This window comes from Scyliorhinus canicula, chromosome 7, assembly GCF_902713615.1.
Source record: "Scyliorhinus canicula chromosome 7, sScyCan1.1, whole genome shotgun sequence".
NCBI classification, from domain to species: domain Eukaryota; kingdom Metazoa; phylum Chordata; class Chondrichthyes; order Carcharhiniformes; family Scyliorhinidae; genus Scyliorhinus; species Scyliorhinus canicula.
This window is the reverse complement of record NC_052152.1, coordinates 58889631-58906377: the sequence shown is the minus strand read 5'-3', so window position 1 is coordinate 58906377 and position 16747 is coordinate 58889631. Positions and strand designations below refer to the sequence as shown.

Here is a 16747-nt window from a genome sequence, read left to right as displayed (position 1 = left end):
TTGATTACAAGCCAATACCGGACCTTTTAAGGGAAGGTAAGCCTATACCGCTCATAGCTTCAGCGAGGCTGCAGAGTTGGGCCTCGATGTTGGTGGCCTACAACTACGCTTTCCAGCATCGGCCTGGGACGCAAATTGTTAATGTGGATGCATTAATTTGCCTGTCCCTACTCAAGAGCAGTCTGTCACCACCTGTACCCCAGATAATTCTGGCTTTAAACTTCCCAGACACTCTGCCAGTGTCAGCTGGACAATTCTGCAACTAGACTTATTCTTTCAAAGGTTAAATGAATAATAGACTGGATGGCATGATGGCAAGTCCTAGCAGCTGAGGCACCACTTCACTCATCGGGATGAGTCGGCATGTGATTTTGTGTGGACAAACGAGGACAGTCTCCTACCACCCAGTGTTGAACGGTCTAGCTGAGAGAACTGTTTAAACTTTAATTCATGCTCTGAAAAAGCAATCTGATAAACCAGCAGTTGGCAATTTTTTTTTGTTGTACAACTCAACTCCTCATTCCACCAAGGGGTCACACCAGCTGAGCTGCTCAAGCGCCGTCGATTGAGAACCCGATTGGATCTTGTGTTTCCAAATTTGGCAGGGAGGTTGAGGCAGGTTAGGTCTGCCAGAAGATTGAGCAGTGGAGCGACAGGTCGTTCCAGGTAGGTGCCCCAATTTTGCTCCGTAATTACGCTTCAGGCCCCCTTTGGTTAGAAGGACGGGTTGTGGCCCAATCAGGGCTGGTGTCTTATGTGGTCAGTGCTAACGGGAAGACCATCAGAAAGCTTGTGAACATTTAAGGAGTCAAGGGGTTGCGACCGCACCTTGGAATCACCCCTGTAAATCTGTCCAGCCAAGGGGAGCCAGGGGCTCCTGAATCTCTCAACCAGCACCATTGACTGGTGAGGCCAGTTGGCCTGTTTTTGAGGGGATGACCACTCGATCGCCCAAGAGACTATTGAGCCTGTGGCAGGGCTACTGAGGTCCGGGAGGGCCCGGAGTTCTCTGGACCAACTGACTTGTTGAAGGACTCTCTTTCCCCTGTTGACTCTGCTCTGGGGTAGTTGCAATAAGGGACTTAAGGGATGTGGTTGCATGGTCCGCTTCACGGACAACGTGATCAGCTCAGGGCCAATTGCCCCGGAGCACACACACCCCGTTCAATAGGGAGTTTGCACAGGGCACTGGGAGCAGGACCCCAGGCAGTGTGGACCAGGGAGCTGAAGTATTAAGATCTGTTGTATAGTGTTATGTGCCTGTTACTTGACCACCTTTGTCTTTCATCAATAAAGCACTTTGTTAATTACTGGAAGCCTCCAGTGTATGCTTCAACTCATCACACTTAAGTTTCTCAAACTGTTTAATTTAGAAGTTACTCCATTTACAAATACTGTAATGTAGGAATATACAGTATTTCAACCCGCAAGGGGTGATATTTTAAAGGGTTTTTTGACAAGAAAGGTACTACAGAACCCAACTGTAGCTTTTACATTTGTTGTAATGGGAAAATCTTAATTTGTTTAACATTGCTTCCTTTAAAGTTGCGCTCCTCAGGAATCCAACTATAATATTAAGCAAAGAATTATGTTATTGAAAGTATTCTTAATTTTTGGATCAACTGCAAATAATTTATCCATTATGTTAAAAACAATATAAACAAATTAATAATAGGGAAACTACATCATTACTAATTTAGTGAATAAAAATTTCTTTCCAAAAAAATCCATATAAATGTTATCATCTACTGCATAAAAAGATGGTTGTGTCTGAACAGGAACATGAACTGGAGGTAAACAGATTAAAAAATGCACCTTAAGCCAAGGATGATTCAGTGCTTCATAAACAGTTATCCTTTCTGCAGGGTCCAACATGAGCATACGACGGACCAAATCCTTTGCACTCTCCGAGATATGGATCCATTGCCTAGGGTTCATCTATACGAGTAAAATTGAGAAACATTCAGCTGACATTGTGACTCTATCATCATTAACTGCCAAATTGCACCTTTCAATCCAGCTCTTACATTTTACAGTTAACTACATTTGTAAGATATTAGGTGATTAGAAAGCTATTTGTAATAGCAGTAGGAATAATGGGAAACACATAGTTCAGGGGTAATAGTAATTCATGTGCACAAAAAAGTTAAGAATTCTACTAAATATGCTAAAGAGGAAGTATAAAATATGGTTGCATTTTGTGTTGGAGCACTTCAGATAGGGGGTGCCATAAGAGACCCAAAACAAAAATCAGATTTACCTTATGTTTTCCTTTAATAATAGCATCAAACAATCTTTCCTTTGTTCCATAAAATGGCAAACAACCACTAAGAAGAATAAAAAGTATAACTCCGCAACCCCAAACATCGACTGGCTTTCCATATGGTTCTCTTTTGACAACTTCTGGTGCCATGAAATGTGGCGTTCCTACACGACCTAAGAGGAAACAAAAGGCTAACTTTAAAAGCCACGTCATTTACATCCCCTTGGAAAAAAATAGACATTGACCGGAATTCTCTGGTTCCGCACTACCGCCTGCGGGTTTCCTGGCGGCTTGGGATGGCTTCACTGGGAATTCCCATTGACAGCAGAGGGAGCACAGAATCCCACCACCAGGAAACACGTAGCTGGAAGGTCAGAAAATCCCGCTCAGATTGCGATCACACTTACTGGTTAAAAGGGAAAGTTAAGGATATGGAAAAACATTAACAGAACATACATAATATCTCTATTTGAAATTCTTCTCATTTTTGTTGCAACATAAATGCATTAATTTTAAAACATTTGTTAAAATAGCAGGAAGAAATTCATTGATGAACAGGTTTATGCAGTAAGTATTCCACAGCATAAATTCAAGTGCTAGTTTCTTTATTGTTCTGCCAGAAGAGATAAAAAAAAAATTGATGACTTAATTTGAATTGTGCTCATCTTATGGAGAATGGCAAATTCTTCCACAAAACCTTCTAAGATTGGTGTGAAAATTTGGTACATTTCATAAGTTTTAGGATTTCCTTTAGTTTTATGTTGTCTGTAAGAGGTGCTCCTATTTATCTCCTTTCTTCCAAGTTATTTTATTATTTTTGGTCCCATAATTGGGATGTGCCTTTAACCAGAGGACTGCTTGCTATGACAGTGTGTTCCCAGGTGTTATATTTTGGAGAGGAGAAACCAGACTCACTGGTGCTGAAGGAATCTTAGAAACCGGTTTTGGAGGAAGTTTGTTTGATTGGCTGACTGGTTTACCAGGGACAGTGTTCTGCCTGATTGGTTCCTGCATGTTTGTGTACAAAATGGGGGCAGAAAGGTGGGTTGGGGGAGGAGAAAGAGGGGGAGTGGCAAAGGTGTATTAGATAGTCAGCTACATATTCTGTCCGTTTAATCATAATACTGTATACAATAAAAGGTTACTTCTGTTAAATTTACAAAGCTAGCGACTGCATTTTATTGGGCTCAGCCAATTATGTTTTAAACAAAATCTAATTTCACCTACGTTGTGACTCCGGATCAAGTGGGTCTGGAATTGACCGCGCAATAGCCCAGGGTGTCATGACATCTCTTACCTCTTTTAGTTTTGTCTTGCCTCTTACCTCGTTTAGTTACATAGAATTTACAGTACAGAAGGAGGCCATTCGGCCCATCGAGTCTGCAACAGCCCCTACAAAGAGCATCCCACTGAAGCCCACTTCTATCCCATCCCCGTAACCCAGTAACCCCCACATAAGGGCAATTTAGCATGGCCAATCCACGTAACCCGCACATCTTTGGACTGTGGGAGGAAACCGGAGGACCCAGAGGAAACCCACGCAGACACGGGGAGAACGTGCAGACACGGGAGAATGTGCAGACACGGGGAGAACGTGCAGACTCTGAACCAGACCGGGAATCGAACCTAGGACCCTGGAGCTGTGAAGCAACTGTTCTAACCACTATGCTACCCTGCTTACCTTAGTTAGTTTTGTGCTGTCTCATACCTCTTTTAGTTTTTTGTCTCACTTCTTGAGTCATCCATGGCAAGTAGGTTTATTGCCTCTTCGGGGTCTAAACTTGCGCATTATATTAAATTATTTTTTGAACACCTGCTGTCTTCAGTCATTTTATCTATCAACAGATTTGCCCAGTTTACAGTGAACAGTCTCAGTATCCCCTACTGAAGTCAGCCTCAACTAAATTTAGAATTTTAGTAACTATTTTGTGTTTTTCCCTTTAAACACCATATTGAACTTGATCATATTCTGGTTATTAAACGGATTTTCATGAACCATCAGGTTGTTAACTGAAAGTGGATTATTACTCATGACTAAATCTAATATGCCATTCCCCATTTTCTTTTTCCCAGTAAACCATCTGGACATATGTACATTTTTTATAATTTTCTGACATTTGGTTAGCTGCATATCCCAATTTGTATGCAGGTTAAAATCCCCCATTACACTTCTGGTGGCGGTCATGAGCGGAGTGGTCAAATGTAAGGTCACTGTCGCATGAAATCCTTCAATTCGGCCTTTGAACCTCATCAAACGGGCACCAAAAATATCCCCCCTCACTCCCCCGCCGAGCTTAACCCCCGCAAACCGCATCAAAGAGAAATAGAAAAGAATAGGAAAGAGCCAATGGCCTAGCAGAAAAGCCAGCAAGGACCGGGGGGGAAGAGAAAAAGAGAACCTCCAGTCTTAGAGCCGGCAGCCACACGAGGTGGCACGGAACTGGGAAGAACCAAGTCCACAAAGTTCTCAGCGCAGATCCAAGCACCAATGAACAAACCTATGGGCTTCATCATCTCCAAGCTCCAAAGTAACAGGGAGGAGCTGAAGGGAGAGCACCTGGCAACCGCTGACAAAGCAATGAGGCAGCAAAGGAGGTTATGGCCAAAATGGAGCAAAGGTGGCAAGCCTCATCAAGACCCAGAAGGGGCTAAAAGAAAAAAAATCGACAACCAGGACAACAGGTCTTGATGCCAAAACCTAAGAATTCTGGGGCTGCTGGAAGGTATGGAGGAGAGGAAACCCATGGAATATGTATCGACGATGCTCGGAAACTGGTCGGCGAGTACGCCCACAGGTTACTTCAGCAGCAGCCTAGAGCCGGAGAACCTCCACAGGTGATAATTGTAAAGTTCCAGAAATATCATGACAAAGAGCAGATCCCGAGGTGGGTGAAAGGCGCGAGAGGGTGCAAATGGGAAGAACTTTCTATCTGCTTGTATCAAGACATTGGGGCAGACCTGGTCAAGCACTGGTTTGAATTCAAGTGCCAAATCCGCCCTGTACAAAAGCATGGTGCAGTTTGGCATGCTTTACCTTCCCAAGTTATAGATCACATTGCATGGGGAAAGAGTAGTATTTCGACGCTCTGGAGGAGACGAACTGATTTGTTCAGAAGAATGGTCTGTGCAGGGAGTGAGAGTGCATGTGGGCTAGAATGCTAGTTGTGAGGGCTGATAGGGGCAGGAACCAACACAGGCAGAGATGGCGGGGGCAGGAGGGAAAAGCAGATGGGGGTTAAATAGGAGAACCTGACAAATAGGGGAGTCGTTACATTTGTGACTAAGCTGGTGTACAGCAAAGGAGGGAGGGCACGCCTGGCAGAATGGAAAGGAAAAACTGAAATTCAGGGAAAAGGGCAAAGGGGGGGGGGGGGGGGGGGGGGGGTAAAAGCGCTGATTGCAACGTGGAACACATGGAGATGGCAAAAAAAGAGGAAGCATTTGGTAGCCATTTTGAATGGTTCATGAGCAAGGGAAGGCCCGATTGGATAGGGCCGGTCCCACAAGGTGTTAACCCCACAGTAAATTGGGCAGGGGGTGAGGGGCTTCAACGAGCTGGTGAAGAGCTCCAGAGTTCTTGCCTATCTCTTTGGTCTGAGGGTGGACGTAACCTTCCTAACGGAAACATCCGACAGCGGGTAAGGAAGGGCTGGGTATGACAAACGTTCCACTCATGTTTTGACACTAGGACAAGGGAGTTGGCCATATGAATGAACAGGACAGTGCCATTTACTTCAATGAGCACAGCAATGGACTGGGGAGGGGGTGGGGGAGGAGAAAAGGGTGGAGAGCATGCAATGGTCAGTGTAAACATATATTCCCCGAACTGGGACGACACAGAGTTCGTCAAAAAAATGATGGTTGAAATCCTGGACTTAGACACCACACCAGTATGGGATGTTTGAGGGGGGGGGGGGGGGGGGGGGGGGGGGGGGGTCTCAACTGTGTGCAAGACCTAATATTGGACAGGACAGCTCCAACACCAGGACAGGGAACGTGACGGACATGCCATGAGAATTGAATTTATTGAATAATTCTTCTTATTTTCCCATGTGCATAAGGCCTACTCACGTAGACTTTTTTGTGGGAAGAGGATACTACAAGGAGTAACAAAGGCGGAATCCTCCACAATTGTAATCACCGGCCATGCGCTGCACTACATCAACGTGTGGTTGGAGAAGGACGGGCCCATGGATGATGGGCGCAGCTATCCCCGCTGATAAGGAATTCAGTAGTAAAATATCCGTTAGCCATCAAAGCCATCAACGATTAAGTATCCTGTAACCAGAACGCAGAGGTCTCAACTGTAGTGATATCATGGTTTTGTTGTAATTCACTGGCTGACCACTAGGAGTCTTATTAATATATAAGTGAATGTTAGAGTCAGGTGACCTCAGACTGACAAGGGAGCTGGGGAGAGAGGTTGCTTGTGCATATTAATACTGTTACTCATCTGTTGTTTTGTATATATTGACCCACAGTTAATATTAAATTGTTTACAGCTTTAGCTACAATTGTTCTTGTAATATAAATCAGTCCACCCGGCAAGAACATTACCTGCTACCAGGGCTGGATGGTATTAAACATTGAAAAAAAAACTATCAATCTGCCACGAGGTCCACAGAAGAGAGTTAAAAATTTTGCAGACTGCAAGAATTAACAACATGGAGTCACTGAAGCCACCAATGAGTCTCAGATTTCATGGTAATGTGGACAGCAACTGGCATGTGTTTAAAAAACAATTTAACCGGTTTCTTATTGCCGTAAACTTTGGAGATCAATCAGATTCACGTAAGGTAGCAATGCTCCTCACAGCGTCAGGGCCCAAAGCAATTGCTGTGTTTAAGACGTTTAAACTTGCAAACGATGAAGATAGTAAAAATTTTAACTAAGTAATTTGAAGATTAAAAAAAAAACATTTTTTTAGAGCACCCAATTAATTTGTTTTCCAATTCAGGTGCAATTTGGCGTGGTCAATCCACCTACCCTGCGCATCTTTTGAGTTGTGGGGGCAAATCCCACACAAACACGGGGAGAATGTGCAACCTTAACACGGACAGTGACCCAGGGCCAGGATTGAACCTGGGACCTCGGCACCATCAGGTAGCAGTGCTAACATCTGTGCCCCGTAATTTGAAGATTTGATGCACATTGCACCCCCAGAAAGAATGAAATTGATGAACGCTATGTGTTTAGATCACGTTTACGTAAAACAGAAGAGTCCATAGATCAATTTATCATTGTTTTAAGTTAAAAGCCAAAACCTGTAATTTCTCTGCGGTGGAATCTTCCATGATTCAGGACCAGATTGTGTTTGGCGTGAATGAAAATAAGCCGAGGGAATGGTTGCTGAGAGAATTAGAGCTGTCTTTGGCACAAACAGTTAAGATTTGACAGGCTCACGAGCTAGCAGCACAGCATTCTAAAATGTTTCTCAGTAATGACGGTGTTTTCTTGGAGGAAAGCACTCTGGTTGCCGCCCTTTTCCAAAAAGGCGGGAAACTTCCGAAAAAAGGCAGGAATGTTCCTGCAGCTCCTCGCTCACCAACAACCATCAGGACAAAGTATTTCTGTGTAAAAGGCTGGTCAAAGACACAAATTAAGGCAGTGTCTAGCACTTGCCAAGTTTTGTTCCAGATGCAAAGGAAAAAAATCCCTTTGCGCAGAATTGTTACTCTAAGCTCAACCCCGGATCAGTCAGCACAGTGGAAGACACAGTCTCCAGTGATGAAACATCATTGTTTGTTGGAGTAATAACAGTGAAGAATAATTTTTTGGAGATACAAAACATTCTACAGCAAACTGATACTCCATTTAAAATACTTGCGGTTGATGAGGACAAATGGCTGCTACCACTTGAAATGAACAGTCCAGCGGTCCAATAAAGTTAGACACTGGTGCCAAAGCCAATTTAATCAGCATGACTGATTTATAAAATCTAAAAATTCAGCCGATTAGAAGAAAATATTAAGTATCTGAGCGATTATAATGTTTCAAGCATTAAATGTTATGGTGCTCGTGTCCGGAGCATGGTGTAAAGAACACAGTTTATTCTGTCCCATTCTGTATTATATCCGAGGGCTTGGAGTCATTATCAGGTGGTCAGTCCTGAGAAGAATTATGTCTAGTGCAGTTGGTATATAGCATCCACAAAGGAATGGATCAATACTCCAACGATTCTGAGAACATTATCAGCAAATTCAGTGATTTGTCACAGGTTTCGGTTCACTACCATTCACCTACAAGGTACAACTCAAAGAGGATGCAAAACCTGTGATCCAGGCACCAAGAAGAGTACTTGGACCTCCTTGGGATCGCCTCAATAAGGAGCTGGACAGAATGACAAAATTGAAAGTAAACAGAAAGATAGAAGAACCTATCGATTGGGTAAATTCCATGGTATGCGTAAAGAAAAAGAATGGTGATATTTGCAGAATTATGCATCCCAAAGATCTTAATGAAAATATCAAAAGCGAACACTACCAAATACCAAAGTGTGAGGAAATTACATCTGAGTTAGCTGATGCACAATTCTTTACAAAACTTGACGCATCTCAAAGTTTCTGGGAGCTAAAGCTAGAAGAACAAAATATAAAATACTGCACTTTTAATATGCCATTTGGACAGTATTGCTTTGTGAGAATGCCGTTTGGCATAGTTTCGGCATCAGAAACTTTTCACTGTGCCATGGAGCACATAATCAAAGGCATCAAAGGTGGACGTGTGTATGTGGATGATAGAATCATTTGGGCCTTAACCATAGAAGAGCACAATACGAGGTTGCTTAAAATTCTAACGAGCATCAGGAGAAATGGGTTGAAGGTCAACAAGCAAAAGTGCCAATTTGGAGTAACTGAGGTCCCATTCCTAGGTGATAAGCTCTCATCGCATGGCATTGAACCTGACAAGGACAAAATCCAAGCAATTCTCAACATGCCAAAACCACATGACAAGAAAGCCATCTTAACAATGATGGGTATGATCAATTTTATAGGGAAATTCATTCCAAACATGTCAACAAAAACAACACATCTACATAATCTCTTGCACAAGACAACAGCTTTCACTTGGACTTAGCAATATGAACAAAAGGGGCAGAAGCTCAAGACATCATTAACCACCATGTTAGTTCTCACATTTTTTGACCCATCGAAGCAGATTAAAGTGTCAACAGACCCGTCGAAAGATGGTCTAGGAGCAGTTCTTTTACAACTTGAGCATGACGATTGGAAACCAGTCGCATGTGCATCATGATCCATGATGACAACAGAGCAGAGGTACACTCAAATCGAAAAAGAATGCCTAGGTTTAGTTGTAGGTTTGGAGAAATTTCATGGCTATGTATATGGGCATCCAACTTTCAGTTGAGACAGATCATCGTGCTCTGATTAATATCATCAAGTATCTCAACCAAATGTCTCTGCGCATTCAGAGGTTGATGATGAGGTTACAACGCTACGACTTCAATCTCAGCTGCACGGCAGGCAAATATTTGTTCTTAGCAGATGCATTATTGAGAGCGCCAATACAAAATATTAGTAGTGAAATTGCTGAAGGTGTAGATCTGCAAGTCAATCTTATTTCCACACTGCTACTAGTATCAGATACGTGAGATCCAATAAGAGACCGGGAAGGAACAAACTCTTCAAAAGGAGGTGAGGAACATCAACTCACACTGGCCCAGAGGTCAATGTGTGGTGTTCTACAATAGAAGATCTGAACTCAGTATCATTAATGGAGTGGTACTTAGTTTGAACACGATAGTTATACCTCAATCTCTTCGCAAAGGTATATTCAAGAGGATACATGAAAGCCATCTCGTGGTTGAGAAATATAAATGGAGAGCTCGTGACTCAGTTTACTGGCCAGGTATAAACCAGGATATTGACAGGATGGTCAGTTGTTGTGACACATGCCAGACGCATTGTTGCAAGCAAACAAGAGAACCTATGCAAATATCTGATTTACCTAGAGCACCATGGCAGAAAGCAGCTAATATCTCTTTCACCTACAAGGGGAAGATTATTTAATGATCATAGTCTATTTTTCAAACTATCCCGAAATGGCTCTACTGTCAAGCATAACGCAAGCAGTGAAATACGGCATACCACGTCAATTTTCCAAGTTCCTCAATTTGCCGTGAGTGACAACGGTCCTTGTTTTAGCTGTAAAGTGTGGCAACACTTCGCAGTCACGTATGATTTCAATCACGTCACGTCAAGTCCATTGTACGCACAAGCCAATGGCAAAGCCAAGAAAAGTGTACATATTGTCAAGCAATTGTTGAAGGCAATACACAGCCTGTATAATAATAATAGCTTATTGTCACAAGTAGGCTTCAATAAAGTTACTGTGAAAAGCCCCTAGACGCCACTGGCTGGTTTAGCTCACTAGGGGCTGGTTTAGCTCACAAGGCTAAATCGCTGGCTTTTAAAGCAGACCAAGCAGGCCAGCAGCACGATTCAATTCCCATACCAGCCTCCCCGGACAGGCGCCGGAATGTGGCGACTAGGGGCTTTTCACAGTAACTTCATTGAAGCCTACTCGTGACAATAAGTGATTTTCATTTCATTTCATTCTGGCACCTGTTCGGGGAGGCTGGTACTGGAATTGAACCCGCGCTGCTGTCTTGTTCTGCATTACAAGCCAACTGTTTAGCCCACTGTGCTAAACCAGCCCCTTTAGCCGGTACTGATGCACTCCCAGGAAAGGATTAATGATTTCATAGTCACCACATCATTTGAACAATATATATTTTTATTAGATTTTTTATTTTTTTACAAACACAACAAAAACATTCAATGCAAAACAGGTACAGGACAGTACAAATATCATTGCAAATTTAATAAACAAGATAGGATGACTTTCGGACAACAGATTTTATGAACTAGCGCTTCCTGTTTCAATACCACATCAATCAAACAAAACTATGAGGAGATGAAAAACGATAGGCAATATAAATAAGATAGGATAACATCTCAGGTTGCACACTTTTTTGTACTGTGAGGTCAAGACTTAAAATATGGCTGAAGAAAACCTAACAGGAGTAAATCATACAAGGCAGAGCCTATAAATTTGACATAAGGGTACCACACTTTACAGAATGTACCAGATGCATCAGACTTCGGGATACATTCCATGACTATTTATGTCAATTCTGAATTGAAGGATACTTGTTGCTGATCAAGGAGCAGCAAATATTTTTTGGAGCTGCAGAAGTTAGGATGTTGTACAGCCTTTTTTCATTAATGACAGTAATTCTTCCATCTGAAGATCCAGAATTAGGGACAAAGAATTAAGTTCTAAGGTTCATTGAAAAATTCTCTCAAGCTCCTTAACTACACTAGACCAATAGGATTGAATCTTAACACATATCCATACGCAATGTATATAATCACCCTCGACTACCAGGGACGTGAGGCACATCGCGGGAAAGCAAGATCAAACCTATGCCTAACACCAGCCCCGATATGCATACGATGCAGTATCTTAAAATAAGTCTTCCTCATTTTATTACAAACTTGACTTTTTTTTTGTTAAACGCATTTTATTCAAACTTGTATCAAAGTAGGTTACAGCAATATGAAATGAACACCCCAGGAAACATTCTTCCCAACAATCAACAGTACAGCTTGAACAGATGTTTCTCCCTTTTCAACCCCCCCCCCCCCCCCCCCCCCCCCCCCCCCCCCAAAAATATCGCCACCAAAGGGACCACTCCCTCCCCAACTATCCTGGCTAAGACCGCAAACATTCCCGCTCAGAATCTTCCCAATTTTTCACAACCCCAAAACATGTGCGCATGATTCACTGGCCCCCGCCCACACCTCTCACACTCATCTGCTACCCCTTGAAAGAATCCACTCATTCTCGCCCGAGTCATATGCAGTTTTGTCCTTCATTGCGAGAGGGATGGAGTTTAAGACTAGGGAGGTTATGCTGCATTTGTATAAGGTGTTAGCGAGGCCACACCTGGAGTATTGTGTTCCGTTTTGGTCTCCTTACCCGAGAAAGAACGTACTGGCGCTGGAGGGTGTGCAGAGGAGATTCACTAGGTTAATCCCAGAATTGAGGGGGTTGGATTACGAGGCGAGGTTGAGTAGACTGGGACTTTACTCGTTGGAATTTAGAAGAATGCGGGAGGATCTTATAGAAACATATAAGCTTATGAAGGTAATAGATAGGATAGATTCGGGCAGGTTGTTTCCACTGGCGGGTGAAAGCAGAACTCGGGGGCATAGCCTCAAAATAAGGGGAAGTAGATTTAGGGCTGAGTTTAGGAGGAACTTCTTCACCCAAAGGGTTGTGAATCTATGGAATTCCCTGCCCAGTGAAGCAGTTGAGGCTCCTTCATTAAATGTTTTAAAGATAAAGACAGATAGTTTTTTGAAGAATAAAGGGATTAAGGGTTATGGTGTTCGGTCCGGAAAGTGGAGCTGAGTCCACAAAGGATCAGCCATGATCTCATTGAATGGCGGAGCAGGCTCGAGGGGCAGATGGCCTACTCCTGCTCCTAGTTCTTATATTCGTATATGCACTTGTGCACCACCTTAAACTGTATCAGGCTCATCCTTGCACAAGAGGAGGTCCCGTTTACCCTTCGCAGTGCCTCACTCCATACTCCCCAATTGATCTCCATTCCCAACTCCGCTTCCCATTTCTCCTTTATCTTCACCACCCGCTTGCCTTCCTGCTCCCTCAGCCACTTATATATATCCCCAATTCTTCCCTCCCTTCTACATCCGGAAGCAGCAGTCGCTCCAGCTCCAGCAGGGTGTAACCCGGCAAACTAGGGAACCCCTTCCAGATCTTTCATGCAAAGTCCCTAACCTGTAAATACCTACCCATCGGCAGCTCTACCCTCTCACCGAGCTCCTCCAGACTAGCGAACCCTTCCTCGAAATTCAAATCCCTCAGGTTTGACCAGCCCCACCCCTCCACCTCCTGTATACACTATCCATCCCCCCCGGCTCAAACCCATGATTCTCGCTCAGCGGCGTTAGCACCGACATCCTTTCCACCCTAAAATGCCTTGTCAGCTGATTCTGTATCGTCACCATGGACTGCACCACTGGGCTCCCTGAATACCTGCCCTTAGCCATTGGCAATGCTGCCATCACCATAGCCCTCAAACGAGACCCCTTACAAGATTCCTCCTCCATCCTAACCCATTCTACCCCTTCTCCTTCCCACCACCGCCGCACCTTGTCCACATTCCCGGCCCAATAATAATCAAGCAAGTTTGACAACGCCAACCCCCCCTGCTGCCTCTGCACCAGCTCATTCACTGGGAATACCTCGCGTTTCCCTTCATTCAGCTTGTATCCAGTGAACCCTCCAAACCTCCCCAACAGACCCATAATCCTTCCCATACTCTCCAACGGATCCGAAACATACAGTAAGAGGTCATCGGTATAGAGCGACACCCGATGCTCCCTCTGTCCCCTCATTATCCCCTGCCACTGTGCTGACCCCCTGAGAGCCATCGCCAATGGCTCTATGGCCAGCGCAAACAGCAGCGTCGACAGCAGGCAGCCCTGCCTCGGACCCCTGTGTAAGTCAAAGCTTCGTGAGCTCATATCATTCATCTTCACCCTCGCTCTTGGCGCCACATACAGCAACTGCACCCATGCCACAAATCCTGGCCCAAACCCAAACCTTCCCAAAACTTCGAACAAGTATCGCCACTCCACCCGATCAAATGCTTTCTCCGCGTGTCCATGGACACCACCACCTCCGGTGCCAGAGCTCTTGACGGATTCATCACCACATTCAACAGCCGGCTTATATTACCCGCGAGCTGCCTGCCCTTCATGAAGCCTGTTTGATCTTCTGCAACCACCCCGGGACACAATCCTCCATCCTCCCGCCAACAAATTAGCCAATACTTTCACATCACGTTCAATAGTGATATGTATCGAGACGACCCACATTCCACCGGATCCTTCCCTTTTTTTGGGATTAGTGTGATTACTGCCTGCTTCATCGTCTCCGGCAACTGCCCCTTCTCCAGTGCTTAATTTTTAAAAAAAAATAATTTTTATTGAAATTTTTACAAAATATAAACATCTTAACTCTATTAACATACAACCGCGGTAACACCCCATGAACAATACCCCCCCATCTTCAAGAGCAACTACAAACAAAAGGAAAGAACAAAAACACAGAAAAAGAAAAAAGAAAAAAACAAAAAAGAGAGAGATAGCACCCTCTACAAACCCATGTGCACAGTTCTCCCTCCCCCCAATCCTTACCCCCCGCCCCTCGGGTTGCTGCTGCTATCGGCCTATTTCCCTACCTTTCCGCCAGGAAGTCCAGAAAAGGCTGCCACCGCCTGAAAAACCCCTGTACTGATCCCCTCAGGGCAAATTTCACTCTCTCCAATTTAATGAACCCCGCCATATCAGAGATCCAGGCCTCCATGCTTGGGTGCCTCGCATCCTTCCATTGGAGCAAGATCCTTCGCCGGGCTACTAAGGACGCAAAGGCCAGAACACCGGCCTCTATCGCCTCCTGCACTCCCGGCTCCACTGCAACCCCAAAAATTGTGAGTCCCCAGCCTGGCTTGACCCTGGATCCAACCACCCTCGACACCGTCCTTGCTACCCCCTTCCAAAATTCCCCCGGCGCTGGGCATGCCCAAAACATATGGGCGTGGTTCGCTGGGCTCCCCGAGCACCTAGCACACCTGTCCTCTCCCCCGAAAAACCTGCTTATCCTCGACCCAGTCATGTGGGCCCTATGCAGCACCTTGAACTGTATGAGGCTAAGCCTCGCACAGGAAGAGGAGGAATTCACTCTCTCCAGGGCATCCGCCCACGTCCCCTCCTCAATCTCCTCACCCAGCTCCTCTTCCCATTTACCCTTCAGTTTCTCCACCGAGGCCTCGTCTACCTCCTGCATTACCCGGTATATGTCCGAAATTCTCCCTCCTCCGACCCACACCCCCGAGAGCACCCTGTCACGTACCCCACGTGGGGGCAACAAGGGGAACCCCTCCATCTGCCGGCTGGCAAACGCCCAAACCTGCATGTACCGAAACATGTTCCCCGGGGGGAGCCCAAACTTCCCCTCTAACTCCCCCAAGCTCGCGAACCTCCCCTCCACAAACAGGTCCCTCAACCTCCTAACCCCTGCCCTGTGCCAGCCCAGAAATCCACCATCAATGCTCCCTGGGACGAACCGATGGTTCCCCCGTATCGGGGCCTCCATTGAGCCCCCCATTTCTCCCCTGTGCCGTCTCCATTGCCCCCAAATTTTGAGGGTAGCCGCCACCACCGGGCTCGTGGTATACCTCGTTGGAGTGAGCGGCAACGGCGCCGTTACTAGCGCCTCCAGGCTCGTGCCCACACAAGACGCCGCCTCCATCCTCTTCCACGCTGCCCCTTCCTCGTCCATTACCCACTTACGCACCATCGCTGCGTTGGCCGCCCAGTAGTACTCACAGAGCTTGGGCAACACCAGCCCCCCCCCTATCCCTGCCTCGTTCCAGGAACACTCTTCGAACCCTCGGAGTCCCATGCACCCACACAAATCCCGTGATGCTCCTGTTGACCCTCCTAAAAAAGGCCTTCGGGATAAGGATGGGGAGGCACTGGAACAGGAACAAAAACCTCGGGAGCACCGTCATCTTGACGGACTGCACCCTCCCCGCCAGTGACAGCGGTAACATATCCCATCTCTTAAACTCCTCCTCCATCTGCTCCACCAATCTTGTGAGGTTGAGCATGTGCAGGGCCCCCCAGCTCCCCGCCACCTGGACCCCTAGGTACCTGAAGCTCTTCCCTGCCTGCTTCAATGGGAGTCTACCAATCCCCTCCTCTTGATCCCCCGGATGCACCACAAACACCTCACTCTTGCCCAGGTTCAACTTATACCCCGAGATACCCCCGAATTCCCGAAGAATCCTCATCACCTCCGGCATCCCCCCCCACCGGGTCCGCCACATACAGCAACAGGTGGTCCGCATACAGCGACACTCGATGCTCCTCCCCACCCCGCACCAGGCCCCTCCAGTTCCCTGACTCCCTCAGTGCCATGGCCAGGGGCTCAATCGCCAACGCGAAGAGCAAGGGGGACAGGGGGCACCCGTCTCGCCCCCGATACAGCCGAAAGTATTCCGACCTCCTCCTATTTGTGGCTACACTTGCCATCGGGGCCTCGTAGAGCAGCCTCACCCACCGGATAAACCCCTCCCCAAACCTCTCCAACACCTCTCACAAGTACTCCCACTCAACCCTATCGAAGGCCTTCTCCGCGTCTAATGCCACCACTATCTCCGCCTCCCCTTCCACAGCCGGCATCATAATGACGTTGAGGAGCCTTCGTACGTTTGTGTTCAGCTGCCTTCCCTTCACAAACCCCGTCTGGTCCTCATGTATGACCCCAGGCACACAATCCTCTATTCTAGTGGCCAGGATCTTTGCCAGCAGCTTAGCGTCGGCATTCAGCAGCGAAATCGGCCACACTGCAGAGGGTCCTTGT

At 46.0% G+C, this 16747-nt stretch overlaps 1 protein-coding gene across 16 annotated transcripts in view; it reads right to left on the bottom strand.

Annotated features, from left to right (window-relative positions):
• Positions 1–16747, bottom strand: part of caska (calcium/calmodulin-dependent serine protein kinase a) — a 740678-nt gene that overhangs the window by 332949 nt on the left and 390982 nt on the right. For all 16 annotated transcript variants that reach the window (XM_038802093.1, XM_038802098.1, XM_038802088.1 and 13 more), the window contains exons 7-8: positions 2261–2436; positions 1816–1938 (exon numbers count right to left, since the gene is read on the bottom strand). In XM_038802093.1, the coding sequence (XP_038658021.1) occupies positions 1816–1938; positions 2261–2436 (299 nt within the window). The remainder of the gene's footprint in view (positions 1–1815; positions 1939–2260; positions 2437–16747) is intronic.